Raw genomic sequence first — 17061 nt, forward strand, 5'->3', positions numbered from 1 at the left:
CACCCAGATCATCCAGGATAAGCGCCCCATCTCAAGATCCTTAACTTCATCACATCTGCAAAGTTCCTTCTGCCCTGTAAGGTGACATTCACGGGCTCCAGGGATCAGGACCTGGATTTCTCTGGGGATCATTATTCATCCTTCCACATCTTGCATTCGGAAATGCCCTCCCCTCCAGCTTGGAATTCTGCATACCCATCAAGGCCCACACCCAGTGAATTCTCAGCCAAGAGTCACCCCTCCAGGGGAAACGAACGATCTCTCCTCCCCTGGACTCTCACCGCCCCACTCCTCCAGCAGTCACTTCCACGGGACCTGGAGTTGCTGCCTGTTTCCGATCAGGCACTCAGACCTCGTCTCTTGTACTGAACCGTAAGTCCCTTGAGGAACGGCTTCATCTCGCCCGCCCACACTCAGCCCACAGTTTCAAAGCACACTGGACATTTAGTCGATAGGAGTTCCGTTGATGATTTTTTATTGCCCCAAAACTTGGATTTGAACCCAGCAAAAGCTAATCAACTCACATTTTCTTGATGAGAGAGCAGCATGGCTCTCATTCTCCCGCCGGCAAGCTCTGTGAAGACATTACGCAGAAAGCAAAGGAGGTGAATTGCATTGATACTTACCTTCTCCTTCATTCTCGTTTTAAGGATTGTCCTTGTATCTGAAATACCTTCTGGACCATTATAAGAAAATCACAAGCCAGACCCAGGAACTTCAGGTAATCTTTTAACTTCAGAAGTTTGTTTCAGCTCCTCCTCAGCCTTTACACAGCACAGTGCATCCTAACCCTGTTTGCCCTCTGTTAGGAAGTCAGTACACATTCTGCAGAAGGTGAGATGGTGTCTCTGTTTGCACACGAAATGATTCAGACAGGGGAGATGAGCTCTCCCAGGAGGACAAGGAGGCTTGTTGTCCTGTGTCAAAAACCGTAAGAATGTAAATGCCTGTCAGATCTAAAAAGTTGTGTTGATTAAATTCAGTGGAAGAAGTACGGCTTGCCCAAGTCCAGGCAGCAGACTTACCAAAAGTTACACGTCAACATTTTAGAGGCAAGATGATCCTTAGGAACTGTATCACAGTATAGCTATTGCCATATTAATACTGTGTTATACGCAACCGTGAAACTTCAGCGGCGTTCCACAACTGCTGTTCACAAGTCTGGGGTCAGCCGCTAGGTGGGTCCGCTAACCTTGGGTGGGCTTTCTCAGGTGTCTGGGCGTTGGCCGGCCTTCGGTTGGCCTGGGCTGGCCTCAGATGGAGCAGCTGTGCTGGGCTCCATGCGCCTCTCGTCCTCCAGCAACCTGGCCTGGGCATGCCGTCGCAGTAATAGTAGAGGAAACAGAAATCCAGACAAGAAAGCAGACCCAGACGTGGAGTGCTTTTCAGTCCTCTGCGTGTGTTATGTCTCCCAACATCCCACTGGCCCAAACAGGTCACATGACTGAGTTCAGTGTCAGGGGACAGGATATGGGTGGGCACTGCCAGTCACCTAGCCAAGGACATGGCTAGAGGAAGGGCGAGATATTGGGACCACCATTACAATCAACCACAAAGACCATCCAGTCCAGGGGTCCACAGACTTTTTCCATAACGGGCCAGATATTTAAGTCTTTGCAGGCCATACGGTCTCCATCACACCTCTTTGACTTGGCTGTTGTAGAGCAAAGGCAGCCATAGACTACGTGTAAATGAATGGTGTGATGGGCATGGCTCTGTTCCAATAAAACTTTATTTATAAAAATGGGCAGTGGACCAGACTTGGCCTGCAGACAATAGTTTGTCAACCCCTGACCTAGTCCATTCTCCTTATTTTACAGATACGGACATTGATGTTCTGAGGCTAGGGGACTGTTTCAGCGTCACGCAGCTAGTTGGTGGAAGAAGCAAGACAAAAGCTCAGGCCTTGTGGCCCTGGCTCACTGCTTTTTCTCTTACACTCAGCAAATAGGAACTAATCATTCTAACTACCATTTACTGAGCACCTACTATGTGCTAAGTAAGCACTGTGCTAAAAGCTTTCCATCATTATCTCATTTAATTCTTATGACTAAGAGGTAGACACTAGTACTAACCTCATTTTCTTTTTTTAAATTTTGTTTTTTTGTTTGGGGGACTTCAGTGGGGGAGGTAATTAGGTTTATTTATGTATTCATTTATTTATTTATTTAAATTTTTTTTTTTAAAACAGAGGTACTGGGAATTGAACCCAGGACCTTGAGCATGTCAAGCACACGCTCTACCACGGAGCTATACCCTCCCCCTTCAACCTCATTTTCTAAATGAAGAGGTGTCTAGAAAGAGCTAGAGTGGGGAGGGTATAGCTTAAGTAGTAGAGCACGTGCTTAGCATGCCCGAGGTCCTGGGTCCAATCCCCAGTATCGCCTCTAAAAATAAACAAACAAGTAAGCCTAATTACCCCACCCCACCCCCCCATAAAAAAGGAAAAAGAAAAAAGAACTAGAGCTGAGATTCTATCTAGAGCTGAAGCCTGAGCTCTTAACCACTGTGTTCTGTTGCTTCCCTGCTAGGTACTAGGCTAAGCATAGTTTTTCTGTGTTTCTAAGATTTTGTCAACGTTCATCGCTCCCCCGAAGGTAGTGGAAGTGACTCCTGCGTTGGTCCTGTCCCCGTCAGCTGCAGTTCCCCTTCCTCTCATTTCAGATCAGGATCAGCAGCTCTCAGGAATCTCAGCAGTCCTTGCTGCAAGAAAAGCTGCGGGAGCATCTGGCAGAGAAGGAGAGGCTGAATGAGGAAAGGCTGCAGCAAGAGGAGAAGCTGAGAGCCAGAGTCAAGTGGCTGACTGAAGAGAAGGCGGTAAGGGGATTCCTGTCCTCCTCTTTGCTCCCGACAACTAATGAAACGGCCCTTCCTGTGAGAAACCGAGGGCGCGTCCTTAGATGGAGAAACCAGCCACTCCTTGTTGGGTGCCGTGGAACAAAATTAATTAAAGAGGGTGAATGATGTTGGAGGAATTATCACGAAGCTTGAGTTCTAAAACTCAGAGTAAAATCAACTTGAACAGGCAAGGTTACTGAAATGTCTGGAAATGGTAGTCCATTTGTTTATATATTGCAGTTGATTTTATGAATCTGAATAGTTACTGCAGGTCCTGGTTTGAGACTGACAGGTGGTTCCCAAGAGTGTACAAGACCACCTTTGTGTTGTTTCAGCCTTTTGCTTTCTCTTTGTGGACATCAGGGGAAAGACATGGCCAGAATTGCTACTTACTTTTCTAGAAACCAAGCCATTTAGAGGATGCTTACAGTGGCACCTCTCAAGCTCAGACATGCTGGTGAACCACCTGGGGGTGTAGTTAAAAGGCAGATTCTGACTCAGCAGCTCTGGGGCGGAGCCTGGGAGTCTGCATTTCTGACAGGCTCCCAGCTGGTGCTGACACGCACCTGTGCAGACCGCATTTTCAGCCACCAAGTCTTAGAGGAAGGATTTCCCAAAGTTGGCGGATAAGAACCATCTGGATGCTGGTTAAAAATACAGATTCCTGGGCCCCACCCTAGATCCCCTGAATCCGAATCTATGGAGAAAGCCAGGGAACTGCAGTTAATGAGCCGATTCTCATCCTTGTCTTCGAGTTGGCCCTTTCTGAGATTCAGGGACCCACCATTGATTTAACTCCCTCAGTCGCCGTCATCCTAGATCCAGCTCCCGACTTTCACTGCACTTTTGTCATCTGAGAGATTAGAAGATACTAATTCTTGCACCTTTCCCCCGACCCCCACCCCCAGGTTCTGATCTAACTGGGGTGAGGGTGTGGTTCACGCACTGGGAGTTGTAAGCTCTCCCTGGTGGTTCCAGCGTGCAGCCACAGTGGAGAGCCACTGCCGTGGGTGGGTGTGAGGGGCGTTTGCAGCTGCCTCTCCCCCCGCCCACCTCAAATAGCAGCACCAGATCCGCTGGACCCTGGCTCTGCCCCCACACCTCCTTTCTTCCCCCGAGGAGGACTGGACCTGCCGCTTCCTCCATCTTTCACCAGTGGCAGTTTGGTGACGCCCGACCTGGACCATCCTTCTCTGTCACCGGTGCTCCAGACCTCTCCAAGAGGCAGAGACCTCTGCCTGTTTCATTTCATCCTCTAATTCGTGCCCGGTTACCTCTTCTCCTGTTTGCCTCTTTCTCTGCCTTTCTTTCTGCCTTTTGTGAAATAAAAGATTAAAGAGGAAGAACCATCTGACCAAAATCATGTATGATCCACATAAAGGTAATGTTAACGATAGCCTTAAATCAAGGCGGGTCCCTTTTGAGGGGCAATTCGATATAGGACAAGCCCGTACCATTCCACAGAGAGGAAAATAAAAGCAGAAAGAACCTAGAAACTTCGAAACCTTCACAAAACTCTCTCCACCCATTTCCTCCCTCCTCTCTGATTAACTTCTCCCTCTCCAAATGTCTTATTTTTAATTTTCGATAGACTTTTCCACTACAGATGTACAGTATTTCAGCCCCAGCACGTTCAACACCAGCGTGGGCACCGGCCTGGGCCTCCCAGACGCCCATCTGTAACACCAATTCCAACAGACACAGGGTTTCAAGGACAGACATCAAACCCTCTTTAATCACAGCAAACCTCAGCTCACACCACCCCTTGCGGAGGGGGATGCCAGGGACGCCCCTCCCTGAGCAGACAGTTGTCTCGTGGAGGGTCATCCTTCCCCAGACACTTTTGTTGATCAACTTGACCCTAGGGACTTATCTGAAAATTCTGACCCAGGCTTTAGTGCCAGCTGCCCCAATTTTTAAATGAACCTCACTCATATCACAATGCAGTGTCTCCCCCATCCCTTTCTGAAAAATACATGTGTCAGAATTCATTAATTAAGCTCCTTCTCATGGATCTTGATTTGTTGCAGGACTCTTGTCTCAAGGATAGGAAATTCTAGGTCCCTTTGTGGAGCTAACATTCTTTTTTTATTATGATCTGTTGCCAATGCTTCCCCGGTTTGTGCACACACTGATGGTTTAGATCAGGGGTTGGCAGACTTTTTCCATAAAGAGCCAGACAGTAGATGTATGTTCAGTTCTGCAGGATGTGTGGTCTCTGTCGTGACTTCTCAGTCGTAGGTAATCCACAAACAACGAGCTTGGAGACTCTGATAAAACTTTATTTACAAAAAGCGGGCAGCGGGCCAGATTTGGTCCAGAGGCTCTAGTTGGCCTACCCCTTGGCTCTAGAGTCAAAGAGACCAGGGTTCAAATCCCTGTTTATGTGATTTACTAGTAAACTGGGCAGATTCCTTAATCTCTCGAAGACTGTGTCCTCCTCGGCAAAAAGCTGAAAAGACAGAAGAAATGATTGATCTTTACCAGTGAATTGTTATCCTGTGCCAAGCATTTCATGTTCCTCATCTCATAGGCCCCTGCCATCAACCCAACGTAGGAAGCACTATTTCTGTGCCCATTGTACAGATGGGGAGACTGAGGCTTGTAGAGCTTTTCTCTTGCCCAAGGCTATGTACCTAGGAAGGATCAGCCAGAGGCTCTAATCTGGGCCTGCCAACCCCAGACCCTGTGCTCTTGGTTCCCAGGTTACTGCCCTCTGTCTTCCATGGGGTTGTCTTAAGAAGTGAAAGAGCTAATCCGGCACAGAGACCGGATTCCTACCCTGGTAACGATGTCTAATAAACAGCAGTCCCTGACTTTCAGGCTTTGGAGGAAAGCATTACTCAAGAGAAACGCAGAGCGAAAGAAGCATTAGAGGAAGAACAGGCCAAAGTCCAAGAGCTGGAGAATCGCATAACCCACCAGAAGAAGGTATGCAGCTCGCGGAGACAGAGTCGGCCTGAGCCCAAGTCAAGGTCAGGCAACTAGGACAGACTGCCCCGGGGTGATAATCTGGGCCTGCCCACCCGGGCTCCCAGGCTCTCAGCTGCCCGCAGTCTCCCCCCGGGGGCTGTCCTGAGCAGGGAAGGGCTCACCTGTGCAGTGCCCAACAGACTCCAGATTCCCGCCGTGGTAAGTATGTCTATTACACTGCAGTCATTGGTTTTCAGGCTTTGGAGGAAAGCATTTCTCAAGAGAAAAACCGAGTGAAAGAAGCATTAGAGGAAGAACAGACCAAAGTCCAAGAGCTGGAGAATCGCTTAACCCGCCAGAAGGAGGTATGCAGCCGGGGAGTTAGTCCCCTCGAGCCCAAATCCAGCTTGAGGGCCCTGTGGAAGTAAGTTCAGAACCATGTATGATGAGGGTAGAACGTGGCAGAGCTTCCCTGGAGTAATTTGTCCTTGGGAGGGCTCAGCCACTTTGGGAAGAAGCATGGGGGACTCCAGGAGAGAACCCTAGAGCTGTAGCCTTGACAACCAGTTGGAAAAAATTGTAAACAGTTTAAAATACAGTCCTAGACAAGGCTTGGGAGATAAGTTGGGGCTGATGACATGAGCATCTTCTGCATGGAGATTGCATCCCAGAGCACAGAAATAGAGGAGGTACAGTGTCCTGGGACTATAGGGCTGCGTGCATCCTCCGAAAACATCCCCAAATCATCCAGCCTGCAATCCACCAGCAAGGAATTTTCTACAGCCCAGGGCAGTCCATCCTAGGGTTGATGCCTTGGGCTGGCAGAAAATGTTTCCTTTATGTTGAGTTAAATGAAACTCTCTCCCAGAAGGGTATCAGTCTTCCACGTGCCCCCTGGGCTCCTGCTGCACCCATCTACTTTCTCTTCCACAGAATAGCCTTTTAGATGCTTGAAAATAGAGGCACCTGCTCCTCTCCAGACCCAAATCGCCTTGTTCCTCCTTATATGCCTCACAGGGCTGGGGCCCGGCCTTGGTCCCCTCCTCTGACCTGCTCTGCTCTCCAGAAGTCACTGGTTGGCAGCTCACCAGCTGAAAAGGGCCTGTGGACATGTTATGTTTGGCCATGGGAAGTTTTATCTTGAACTCATAAAATTTGCTAAAAAATCCAGATTTCCATCCTCCCTTGCACAGTCAGAAAATCTGGCCCTCTTTTCCATTTGACAAAAATGGACTGGAGTTGAACCAAGTAGAAGAAATTTGCCACAGTCCTCAGCATTCCCTATTGCAGCATTAAACACAACCCACTTCATTTGGGGTAACTGTCCAACCTCCACAGGCATCTGAGTTTGTGGCCCTTCATCTGTTTTCTTCCTAAACCATTTGTAGCCAAAGCTGGACCCAGTTCTCCAGCCATTAGTGGCCTAGAGCAAGACTCTCCCCTCCCTCGTTCAGGATGTTAGACTTCTATTGATGTGCCCAGACTAGCTTTGGGGAAAGCCCTGTTACATTGTTCACTCATGCTTACCTCGGGGTCCCCCTCAGATTCCCTGAGTCTTTTTTACAAAATGCTTTCTTTAGTGTTTCAATACTGAGGCAGCCCAGGGGCATGCAGGCTTGGCAGGCAGATGAGACATGGGTTCAAATTCTGGCTGGGCTCCTGACTGGCTCATTATCTGCCTTCTTTAAAGGTTGGCTGTGAGGATTAGAGACGCTGTACAGTGAAGTGTCTGGCAGAAGCATCATGCAGTGAACGGTGGCTGTTAGTATGATCACTGTACTTCTATGTCTGTTCAGGCACTTGTTCTCTATCGACCCCCCACTCTGTCCCCACCCCTCAGAGTAAAAGCCTTGCCCTCCCACCCCTGAGGGACAAAGATGGAGCCTCTGCAATTTGATCTGATCCCAAGAGGGAAGGTGTTTACATGTCGGGTCTCATTGGGGTCTGCGCACAGCTGGGCTCTGCAGGCCTGTGTAAACAGTGTCACCGAGGCCTGGCCCTGAGTTATTTCTCCAGGTGTGGCGATGAGGAGGAGGCGCTCACAAGGGCTCCCAGGGCCAAATGCCACCAGGAGGTCAACAGCCCCGGGCTGGGGGGCAGCCCCTTGAATTTAGAGCTTTCGAGGTCACAGGGACTTCAGGAGGGAGATTACAGGGAAGCCTGGTGATGGACACCCTATGGCAGGGAGGAGCTGTGGCCAGGTCACCCCAGGCCAAGAAAAATGCCAGCCCATATCTCCTGCCAGAACCTCTCCGCAGCTTCTTGTCAAGGAAATCTGAGATAAAAATCCCAGGCGCAGACTTTGATCAACCTCAGAGGGTCACCTGACTCCTTTTTCTGTTAGACCTCCCTCCCTATTGTCAGACACATCTTTAAGGACAGCGGAATCACTAGGTCATAATGCGGGTTTTGAGGTATCGCGAAAGGTGAATTCCCACCACCTGCCCAGAGTGCAGAGCGGCTGAGGGGACAGGAGCCATGTGTGACTCATGCAAGGACAGTCTTCCCCGGAGTGGCCGTCGCAGCAGCAGAGGAGCTACCGAGAGCAAAGCCCCAAGCGTAGACATGAGACCAGGCGCGGGGGACCCAACCCCAGTCACTGGCAGGAAGCTGTCTTACCCCGAAACCCGCCTCAGATGTTCAAAATAAATGTGAATCTCCCGTGATGTGACTGCTCTGCTGCTTCGTTTAGGGCTGGTATTGGAACAGCTGAGTGTTGGGGGTTTTTAATGACTTTTCACTGGAAAATATATCAAAATATGTCGTATTTCATCCATGTTAGAGATTAAATATTTTTGCAGGCTGATCTAGACCCCTAGCCACCGGCTGTAATGGAAGCCATGTTCCAAGTTCCAGACATCTGACAGCCAAGCTGGCGTTTAACGCACAACCCATTTGAAAGTTCAGGTGCCCTTTCTTGCCACCACTGGAGACGGGCCCTGCCGGCAGCTTAGATCCTTCTGTGATTTGCGTCAACTGAATAGCGTATCAGCAGGTCGCTTCCTAGATAAAATTCCTTGATTATGGGCACTAAATACTAACCACGTCCCTCCCACCCTCTCAGAGCCTCCCTGGTGAGGTTCGCCCACACCCCTTCTAGAAATCGTGTGGCTCATTAATTCAATACACCGCCCTCCCCTGGAAACCTGATTCTCTTTAAGCGATTTATTTCAATAATGGGAAATTCCATTATTAATGAGATTCTTCTTCTTATCCGAGAGGCTGCCTGGTGCCCTGATAAGAGTTTAGACTCCGAAATAAGACAGGCCTGATTCCCTCTGCTCCCTCGCCTCCTGCCAGGGCCTCCGCACACAGGCAACGTGCCTTCTGTCGCACAAGGTTCAGTCCTGGCCTCGCCACTAACAGACTGCATGATCCCTCAGCCCTCATCAACTTTCTGTTCCTTAATTTCCTCATCCATAAAGTGGGGCCACTCACTTCTCTGATATGGTTGCTGTGAGAGCAAACTGGGTAAGACGTGCCAGCCTTGGGCCCTGGCATGGAAGACCAAACCCCCAGCATCTGAGCTATTAGCATTATTAACAGTGTCACCATTATTAGCAACTTTGCCCCTAAAGGTGAAGGCAACCAAAAAGACTGGTCATTGATTTTCAGGTTTTGGAGAGCAGCATGGCCCATGAGAAAAGAAAAGCAAAGGAAGCCTTAGAGACAGAAAAGAGAAAAGTACAAGACCTGGAGAACCATTTAACCCAGCAGAAGGAGGTATGAGGAGCAGAGAGAGAGAAAGCGGGCTGTGGCAGCCAGACCCCTTTGGAAGGAGCGCCAGAACCAGACGTGGTGCCCTGATGTAGAGCAGGGGGTAACGTGGGCAGGTGGGAGCGGCGCCCCGACTCAGAGTGGCCAGTATCCCATCCTACAGCTCACCAACCGTATGACCTAGGGCAGACCACTTAACCCCCTGTGCCTCAGTTTGCTCATCCGGAACATGGGGCTGGTAATAGTCCCTGCCTCATGGGATTAAATGAGTGAGTATATATTAAGTACTTAGAACCATACTCGTACGTGGAGGGCCCTGTGCTTAAGCACTGCTGGTCAGCTAACTCATAAGAGAGATGTACCCCAGGGGAGAACCCCAGGGTTGGAGTCTGGGTCAGTCCCCTTCCTCCTCATCGTTGGAAGGTATTTCTGATGCAACTCAGCATGGACACAGGAGAAAAACACCCCCCTCCCCAGTTTTGCAGACTCCCAAGGAGACCCTCCCTGGACCGATAGACAGGTAGAGACACAAACATCGCAGAGTACAATGGAGTAGACAGGTACTTAACCCGCTCACGGGATGGGCACATCACAGAAGCACCAGGGGTCAGTGCCTTCTGCAGTAGATGAGAAGTGTATCCTCAAGGAGAGGGTGATGTGGCGAGGGGAGGGCTGTCCAAGTGCCAAGCCCAGGCAGAGCTGGAGACATCCACCCCCACCAGCCTGGGGACTGGGCCCACCAGCCACACCTGCCCGTGAAAGGCAGACCCCAAGGCTGGGAGGAGGGCTGTCACTCAGCTCAGCCTGAACGCCAGAGCCACACTCTGGAAGCCAAAGAAGGGCTCTCGGGGTCAGGAGGCCAGGGAGATGGGCCCTTAGTGACCTGTAATGGCATCTCCAGGAGCTGAGCTTGAGGGCCAGAGAGGGCACACACAGGCACGTGCTGGCCCTCGTGGAACTTCCAGAAACAGAGCCGTGACTCCAGTGAGTTGCTTAATTCAGTTTTATTCATCCATCCGCAAATATTTACCGAGCACCTACCGTGTGCTCAGCCCTATTGAGCATCAGGGACACTGCAGGGTCTAGACGGACCTCGACCATGCCCTCCCAGACTTTCCGCTCTAGGGTGGGGGGACAGACAACCACAGACGCACAGGGTGACTGCAGAGCCCCAGGTGCCGTGGAGAAGACAAAAGAGGGCTGGATTAGGGAGTGGCCCACAGGTAGGGAGAGCCTCTCGGAGGAGGTAACATTGAGTGAGACCCGGAGGGGAGAGGAAGCACCAAGGAAACATCTAGGGAAGAGACGCCCCTACATCGAGCAGCCCACATGCAAAGGAGGGAGGGCCTGTGTTAGCCCGGGGGGCGGAGGTGGGGGCACGAGGAGTGAAATAAGCTGGAACAAGACAGAAGCCAGATGAGGGGTCAGGGGAAGAAAGTCGGAGGGAGACACAGAGTAGGCAAAGTGGGGCATGGTTCAAATTTCAGCTCTGCCCTAACATGCTGTGTGACCCTGGACAAGCCCCTTGCCCTCTCTGGGCCCTCATCTGTAATGTGGGTACAATGACAGAACCACCCCAGTAGTTTGTTGTCTGGAATCAATGCATTCACTGTGAAGCACCTGCCCAGGTGAGGTCAGAGTCCAGGTCGGGTGGGGAGGATGGTGCGTGTGGCCCAACGTGGGGGCTGGATAGTCAAGCAAAGACCTTGGCAGTGGGACTGTGCCAGCCCATGCAAGGAAGTGAGGTCAGAGTCCGCATAGGGTGAGGGTGCACCGACTCAGAGTATGCCTTGTTAAGGAGTAGAACCCAAACTGTGGTCAGTGGCTGTCCCCGGAGTGTCCCTAATATAGATGAGCAGGGTGGCAGACTTTGCACCAGCCTAAGTATGAATACACGAGCGTGTCTCTTGCCTCCAGGTAGAGTGGAGTTTGAACCAGGAGGACGGATCAGGCAAGGTCCAGAAGCCAGGTGACAGAATAGTCAGGGCAGGGCACCAGCGTCTGAGCTGGCACCACCACCTCCTGACGGTGTGACCTTGGCACATTACTCATCCTCTTACTGTCTCACTGACAGCCTCCACGTCCTCACCTGCGAAATGAGGGGCAGATGCTGCCTAGGGGCTTGCGTTCAGTACGCGGTGCAGGTGCTCACGTGGTATCGAGTAGAGAGCGGGCAGTATCATCATTGTCATTTTCATTTGTGATTTGCCAGGGAGCACAAAATTAGAGAAGGGAACGCACCCTCCCACGGGGCACATGGAAGAGGGTGGTGGCCTCTTAGACAGGCAGGGTCGGGGCTGAACAGTCTTAAGCAGACTTGGCAGTAGGAAAATGCCAAGCCCCTGCAGGGAGGAGAGTCAGAGCCCAGGTGGAGCAGGGAGGCCTGGGTGCAGAGCGGGGCGGGGAGGATGGAGGCCAGGGACACGATGCTAGAACAGCAGGGCTGTCGGGAAGATCACCTTTACTCCAGGGCCACGCATCCGATGTCTCATCCTGCCCCCAGCAGAGCAGCCCCTCTTACAACTTTCAGTAGTTTTTCTTTTTACCAAATCATTCTTGTTTGCTGAAGAAAATTTAAAAGATTACAGAACAGTGAAAGAAGAAAGTACCAGTTACCATAATCTCAAACCCCCGTCATGTGAAAGATGGTGCGCATCTTTCCAGCCTTTGTTTATGTAATTTATTCGTTTGTTTGTTTGTTTATTAAGTGTTGTCCCTGTGAACCTTGTATTTGCATGGGAGATGTAACTACAACAGTTTCAACAGCTACCAGTTGAGTTTTTCGACCCTGCTCTGGTTGTGTACCTCCTAGGGCTTGTGTGGGTGAAGCTGGGCTCCTATCCCCTCCCCATCACCAGATCTGTTGGGTATATGTTCTCGGTCCCAGACTGCCCTGGACTTCAGTTTTCGGACCCAAGCCTTTGTAGGTTGGAGGGAGACCACCAGTGTCCTTTGAAGCCACAGGCATCAAGCCTGCTGGGACAGGAGGCATCCCCACTCCCCGTGTGCCCCACCAGGCTTCATCTCTCCTGCCCCACCTCCCAAGAGGCCGGGCACTTCCAAGGCCCGGCATTGGGCCAACACCTGTTTAGTAGTTTAGTTAGTGGCTCAGCGCCAAACGCCTTAACCTGAACACTCACCAGCATGTCACTTCCTGAGCACCAGCCCAGAAATCCTGAGTGACGAATTACTCTCCCTTTTAGGGACATAATCAACCAAGCCATGACTTCCGGGTTCTTGGCGTGCCGGGCAGGCCGAGATTCTCACCTCCCTCTCCTCCAGGTGTCCTCCTGTTCCTGGAACTCTCGCTCCCAAACCCTGACTCACTGGTTTCAGCGATTACTAACCCCGGCTTCCCCTTGCAGTGCCCTCCCCTTCCTCCTCGTGCCATACCCTCAACACCACTTGTCACTGACTTCCAGATTACAGAAAGCAGCATCGCCTACGAGAAGCACAAAGCGAAGGAGGCCATAGAGAAGGAAAAGAAAAAGGTGCAAGATCTGGAGAACCGCATAACCAAGCAGAAGGAGGTACGAGTCTCAAAGAGGAAAAGACGTGGAGGATCCGGGATGGCTAAGCCCTGGGCTCCGGGGGCAGGCAGTCCGGGTTCAGATCCCACCTCTGCCACCCTCTGGCTGTGGGACGTTGGGCAGGAGTTGCCATCTCTGCACCTTAGTTTCCTTATTTATGAAATACAGGTAATCCAACAGGTCAACCTCGTGGAGCTGTGAGGCTTGATTGCTAACATCCACAGAGAGAAGCACCCAGCAGTCGGCGAACACTGTGTGTGTCGGCTGCTTTTATTATTTTTATTTTATTTTTAATTTTATTATTATAGCAAGTGATAAACCCACAACCTGACAATAGTGAGTTAAATTTAAATACGAGTAAGAGCAATTTCAAAGGATTTTCAAGACCAGATGGGTCTAAACAGGCCTGTAAGTCTATTCACATTGATCTTAGATTGTTTTCTTTGAAGAAATATTCCCAAACACTAGCGTGCATAGAAACACTGGAGGGCGGGGTGCATTTTAAATTCCCAGTTGCTGGGCTTCACCCCCAGAAATTCTGACTCACTGTCTGCAGGGTGGACTCAGGAATCTGCATTTTTAACAAGTAGCCCATGCGCTCTTGGAATGACGCTGCTCCAGGGAGATGAGTGCCTGTAAACCACATCTGGATTACTTATCAGTCCCAGGCACCACTTTTTAAGTGGGGCCTTGACCAGCTGGGGCGTGTCCAGAGGGAGCAGACCAGAGCCGGGTGAAGCGATGCAAGATTTGTCAGCTCCCGCTGACACACCTGTGCCGGACCCCCCGTGGGCGGGCAGCGCTGCAGGCGGAGGGAGAACCCAAAGGGTGCCATCTCTACACGCAGCCTTGTCTCCCCAGATGCTTCACCATGGCTCTTGCATAAAGTCCTTCAGTTAGGGGTAGGGGAAAAGGAGGAGTTAGAATTTTAAAATAGATTATTCAGGACAGAAAATGGATTTGGAACGAGACTAATGCAAAAAAAAAAAAAAAGTGTGGAGCATGACATTGATAAATGGGTCCTAATTTTTAGTCTAGGAGTTACAGTGAAAGGGATTGTGCAGTTCACTAGCCAGAAATGGACCGAGTGCTCCCGGAAATGAGACCTTCTGGGTACTCGGCCCAGAGAGCATCTCTCCTCAGGACCAGCAGAGAGCAGACTCTGTCATACAACCAACAGCGTCCTCAACAACAGCCTTAGTGAAAACAGTGGTGACACCAGAGGGTGAGGAATTGTGACAGCCCTCGAGGCCGGCTGGTAGAGAAACGGGGCTCTGCCCCAGGGACTCCCCATTTACCAGGAAAGACCCAGGAAGTACAAGGTCAAAGACCCACTCAGACGCAGAGTTGCTCATTTGGGTGCTGTTTGACTTCTACACGCGGAAGAGCGTTCAAAAGATTGATTTCATCGACACAGGCGAAAAGAGGATTTATACAGGCAAAAGAGGAGAGAGGGGAGAAGAAAGATAAACTCAGAACCGCGTGAACCATGAACTTGAGCAAACTGGTGAGTGGCCAGCAAGGACCAAAGATGCCAGGCAGCGTGCTCCGCCCCCGGGCGGATTCACCGTCCATAAGAGAAGCCATCTCAGATTGTCGTGGGTTCTCCGGGGCAGGCCGAGCCTTGCTGCTCTGTGCTCTGCCTGCCGATGTCCCCAGGGAGCACCTTCTCGGGCCAGGTCAGCACGCTGCCTACACCAGGATTTCTCAACAGTAACGACCACGTCAAGGCACCGAATAAGAACAGACTGCAGCGGTACAAACAGATGGCACTGACTCCCAGGCGAGGCTGGCAGACACCGCGTGATGAAAATCACATTTTGTTTTGTCCCCCACCGCAGAAAAAATCAGTGTCTTTTCCCAATTATAAGAGGAGTACCTGTTTGCTCTAGACAATTTGAAAAATACGGAAAATCACTCAGAAGACCATAAAAATTGCCCAGGATTCCACTGAGCAGAGTTACCACTAGTGGCGTTCTGATGTGGTTCCTTCCAGGCTGGCTTCACGTTGATCATTATTGCAGACACCAACAAATACAGATTTATTACAACGTGATTTACACCATTATACTGTGCGCGCTGATTTGGACACGGCTTTTTGACTCCGTATGTTACAAATATGTCCACATGTCACTGAACATTCTTCCATGACCTGCCGGTGAAGGATGACCTGGGTTTGCACTGTGTTGGGTGAACCTGGATTCATTCACCCTCAGGCACTGGGCTGTTTCTCACTTTTCACTTGAGTGAAAAATGCTTGGCTGAGCAACTCTGTGCATCAGGCCTTGTGCATGTGTGTGGTTCTGCCTTTAGCATAAATTCCCCAACGTGGAATTACCGGGTCACAGGATATGAACATTTTCAGGCTGGTGATACACCTTCCCAAATGACACCTGCCCCCTCAGAAAGTTCATGCCAGTTTTCACTGTCAGCAGCAGAGTCCGGGAATGCCCAGCCCTGAACCTCAAGAATATATTTTAGATTGGATTAAAAAATGTTTGTGAAAAGATGCATACAGTATGATTCTGCCTACACGACATTCTGGAAAAGACAAAACTATGAAGACAGTAAAAAGACAGGGGATTGGCAAGGAGAGAGGGGATGAAAAGATGGAACACGTGTAGGATTTGGGGGGCAGTGGAACTACTCTGTATGGTACTATTACAGTGGATAATGTTAATGACAAATGTCCAGACCCATAGGCTGACACTGAGAGTGAACCCTAATGTAAGCTATGGGCTTCGGGTGATAACGATGTGTCCACATGGACTCATCAGTTGAACACATGGACCAGTCCAGTGGGGATGTGGGTAGTAGGGAAGGCTGTGCATGTGTGGGGCTGGTGGGGTGGATAAGAAACCCCTGTAATGTATTTTCCTCTCAATTTGCTGTGAACCGAAAACTGCTCTTAAAAAATTGAAGTCAAGTAAATAAGTCCGTCCAGCCCCAGCACAGCGCCTGTCACAAAGCCCACATTCCACAGTGTTTGAGGATGGACTCAAGAAGGAGAGGAGAGTGTTGACAAAGATTGGAAGATTGGGTTCCCGGAGGAGGGGGAGGACATTGAGGACGTGGCAGCCAGAGTCCAACCTTGCCAGGGCCCCACGGGAGGAGGGGAGGTCATCCTGGTGCTGAAGCCACGTAGGAAAATGAAGGAGTGTCCTGAAAGCAGGTCCTGTGATGAGCAGGTGAAGGAACTCAGCACATTCTTCCTGGAAAATAGATTTAGAGAGAGACATGACAGCCCTCCTCAAATATTTAAAGGCCTGTCTCATAAAAGAGAAATAAAACTTACTCAGTGAGCTCTAGGTGACAGAACTGTGCTCAGAGACCAGAAATCTCAAGGAGACAAATCTCAGCTGAATATAAAAGAGTTCTATAATAATTGGAACCTTCCAGAGAAAGCATGAACTTTGGACTTAAAAAGGCTCAACAGAACAGTAGCAGAACAGAGGTCACCTCCTCTCTAAAAACAGGATGAGGAAAGGCTAGGATTAACATTTATTCCCAAATTTCTAATAATTTGCTGTTTGTTGTTTGTCTAGGAAATAGATTTAAAAGTGCAAAAAGAAGACATGTTAAATTATAAATTAAATGACGCACTGGCCATGGTAGAAAAGACTCAGAAAACTAAGGCAGCTGAGACTATAAAAGTAGAGACCCTCACCGTGAAATTAAATGAAACACTGGCTGAACTGGAAACTGCCAAGACGAAAGTGGTAAGTTGGTGCCTTCCAAGGACGGGAGAGTTTTTCCTTCACTGCACGATCACAATGCCACGAGGATCAGGGGTTCTCAGCCTCGGCACTACTGATGGTCTGGGTCGAGTAACTCTTTCTCATGGTGGGAGGAGGGGTATGGGGGGTGCTATGCTGTGCATTATAGGTTGTGTAGCAACATCCCTGGTCTCTACCCATGAGATGCCAGTAGCACCCCCCTCCAGATTGTGACAACCAAAAATGTCTCCAAACTTTGCCAGATGTTCCCTGAGAGGCAAGGTCACCCTCTGTTGAGAAGCATTTGTTTAGTTTAAAAGGTAAACAGAGGCTATGACGCCCTCTCT

At 50.1% G+C, this 17061-nt stretch overlaps 1 protein-coding gene and 1 non-coding gene across 2 annotated transcripts in view; one reads left to right on the forward strand and one right to left on the reverse strand.

Moving 5' to 3' along the window:
• The window catches only part of FHAD1 (forkhead associated phosphopeptide binding domain 1), a 123654-nt gene that overhangs the window by 76861 nt on the left and 29732 nt on the right, over nucleotides 1-17061 (forward strand). Inside the window, 7 exon segments of the mRNA XM_032495241.1 lie at nucleotides 651-721; nucleotides 2665-2817; nucleotides 5662-5769; nucleotides 6009-6116; nucleotides 9367-9474; nucleotides 12891-12998; nucleotides 16544-16717. Coding sequence (XP_032351132.1) covers nucleotides 651-721; nucleotides 2665-2817; nucleotides 5662-5769; nucleotides 6009-6116; nucleotides 9367-9474; nucleotides 12891-12998; nucleotides 16544-16717 — 830 coding nt within the window.
• TRNAV-GAC lies at nucleotides 2189-2260 on the reverse strand. Its single transcript has one exon. It is a non-coding gene; the product is annotated as a tRNA-Val (tRNA).

The sequence above is a fragment of the Camelus ferus genome, chromosome 13 (assembly GCF_009834535.1).
Source record: "Camelus ferus isolate YT-003-E chromosome 13, BCGSAC_Cfer_1.0, whole genome shotgun sequence".
In the NCBI taxonomy this organism is placed as follows: domain Eukaryota; kingdom Metazoa; phylum Chordata; class Mammalia; order Artiodactyla; family Camelidae; genus Camelus; species Camelus ferus.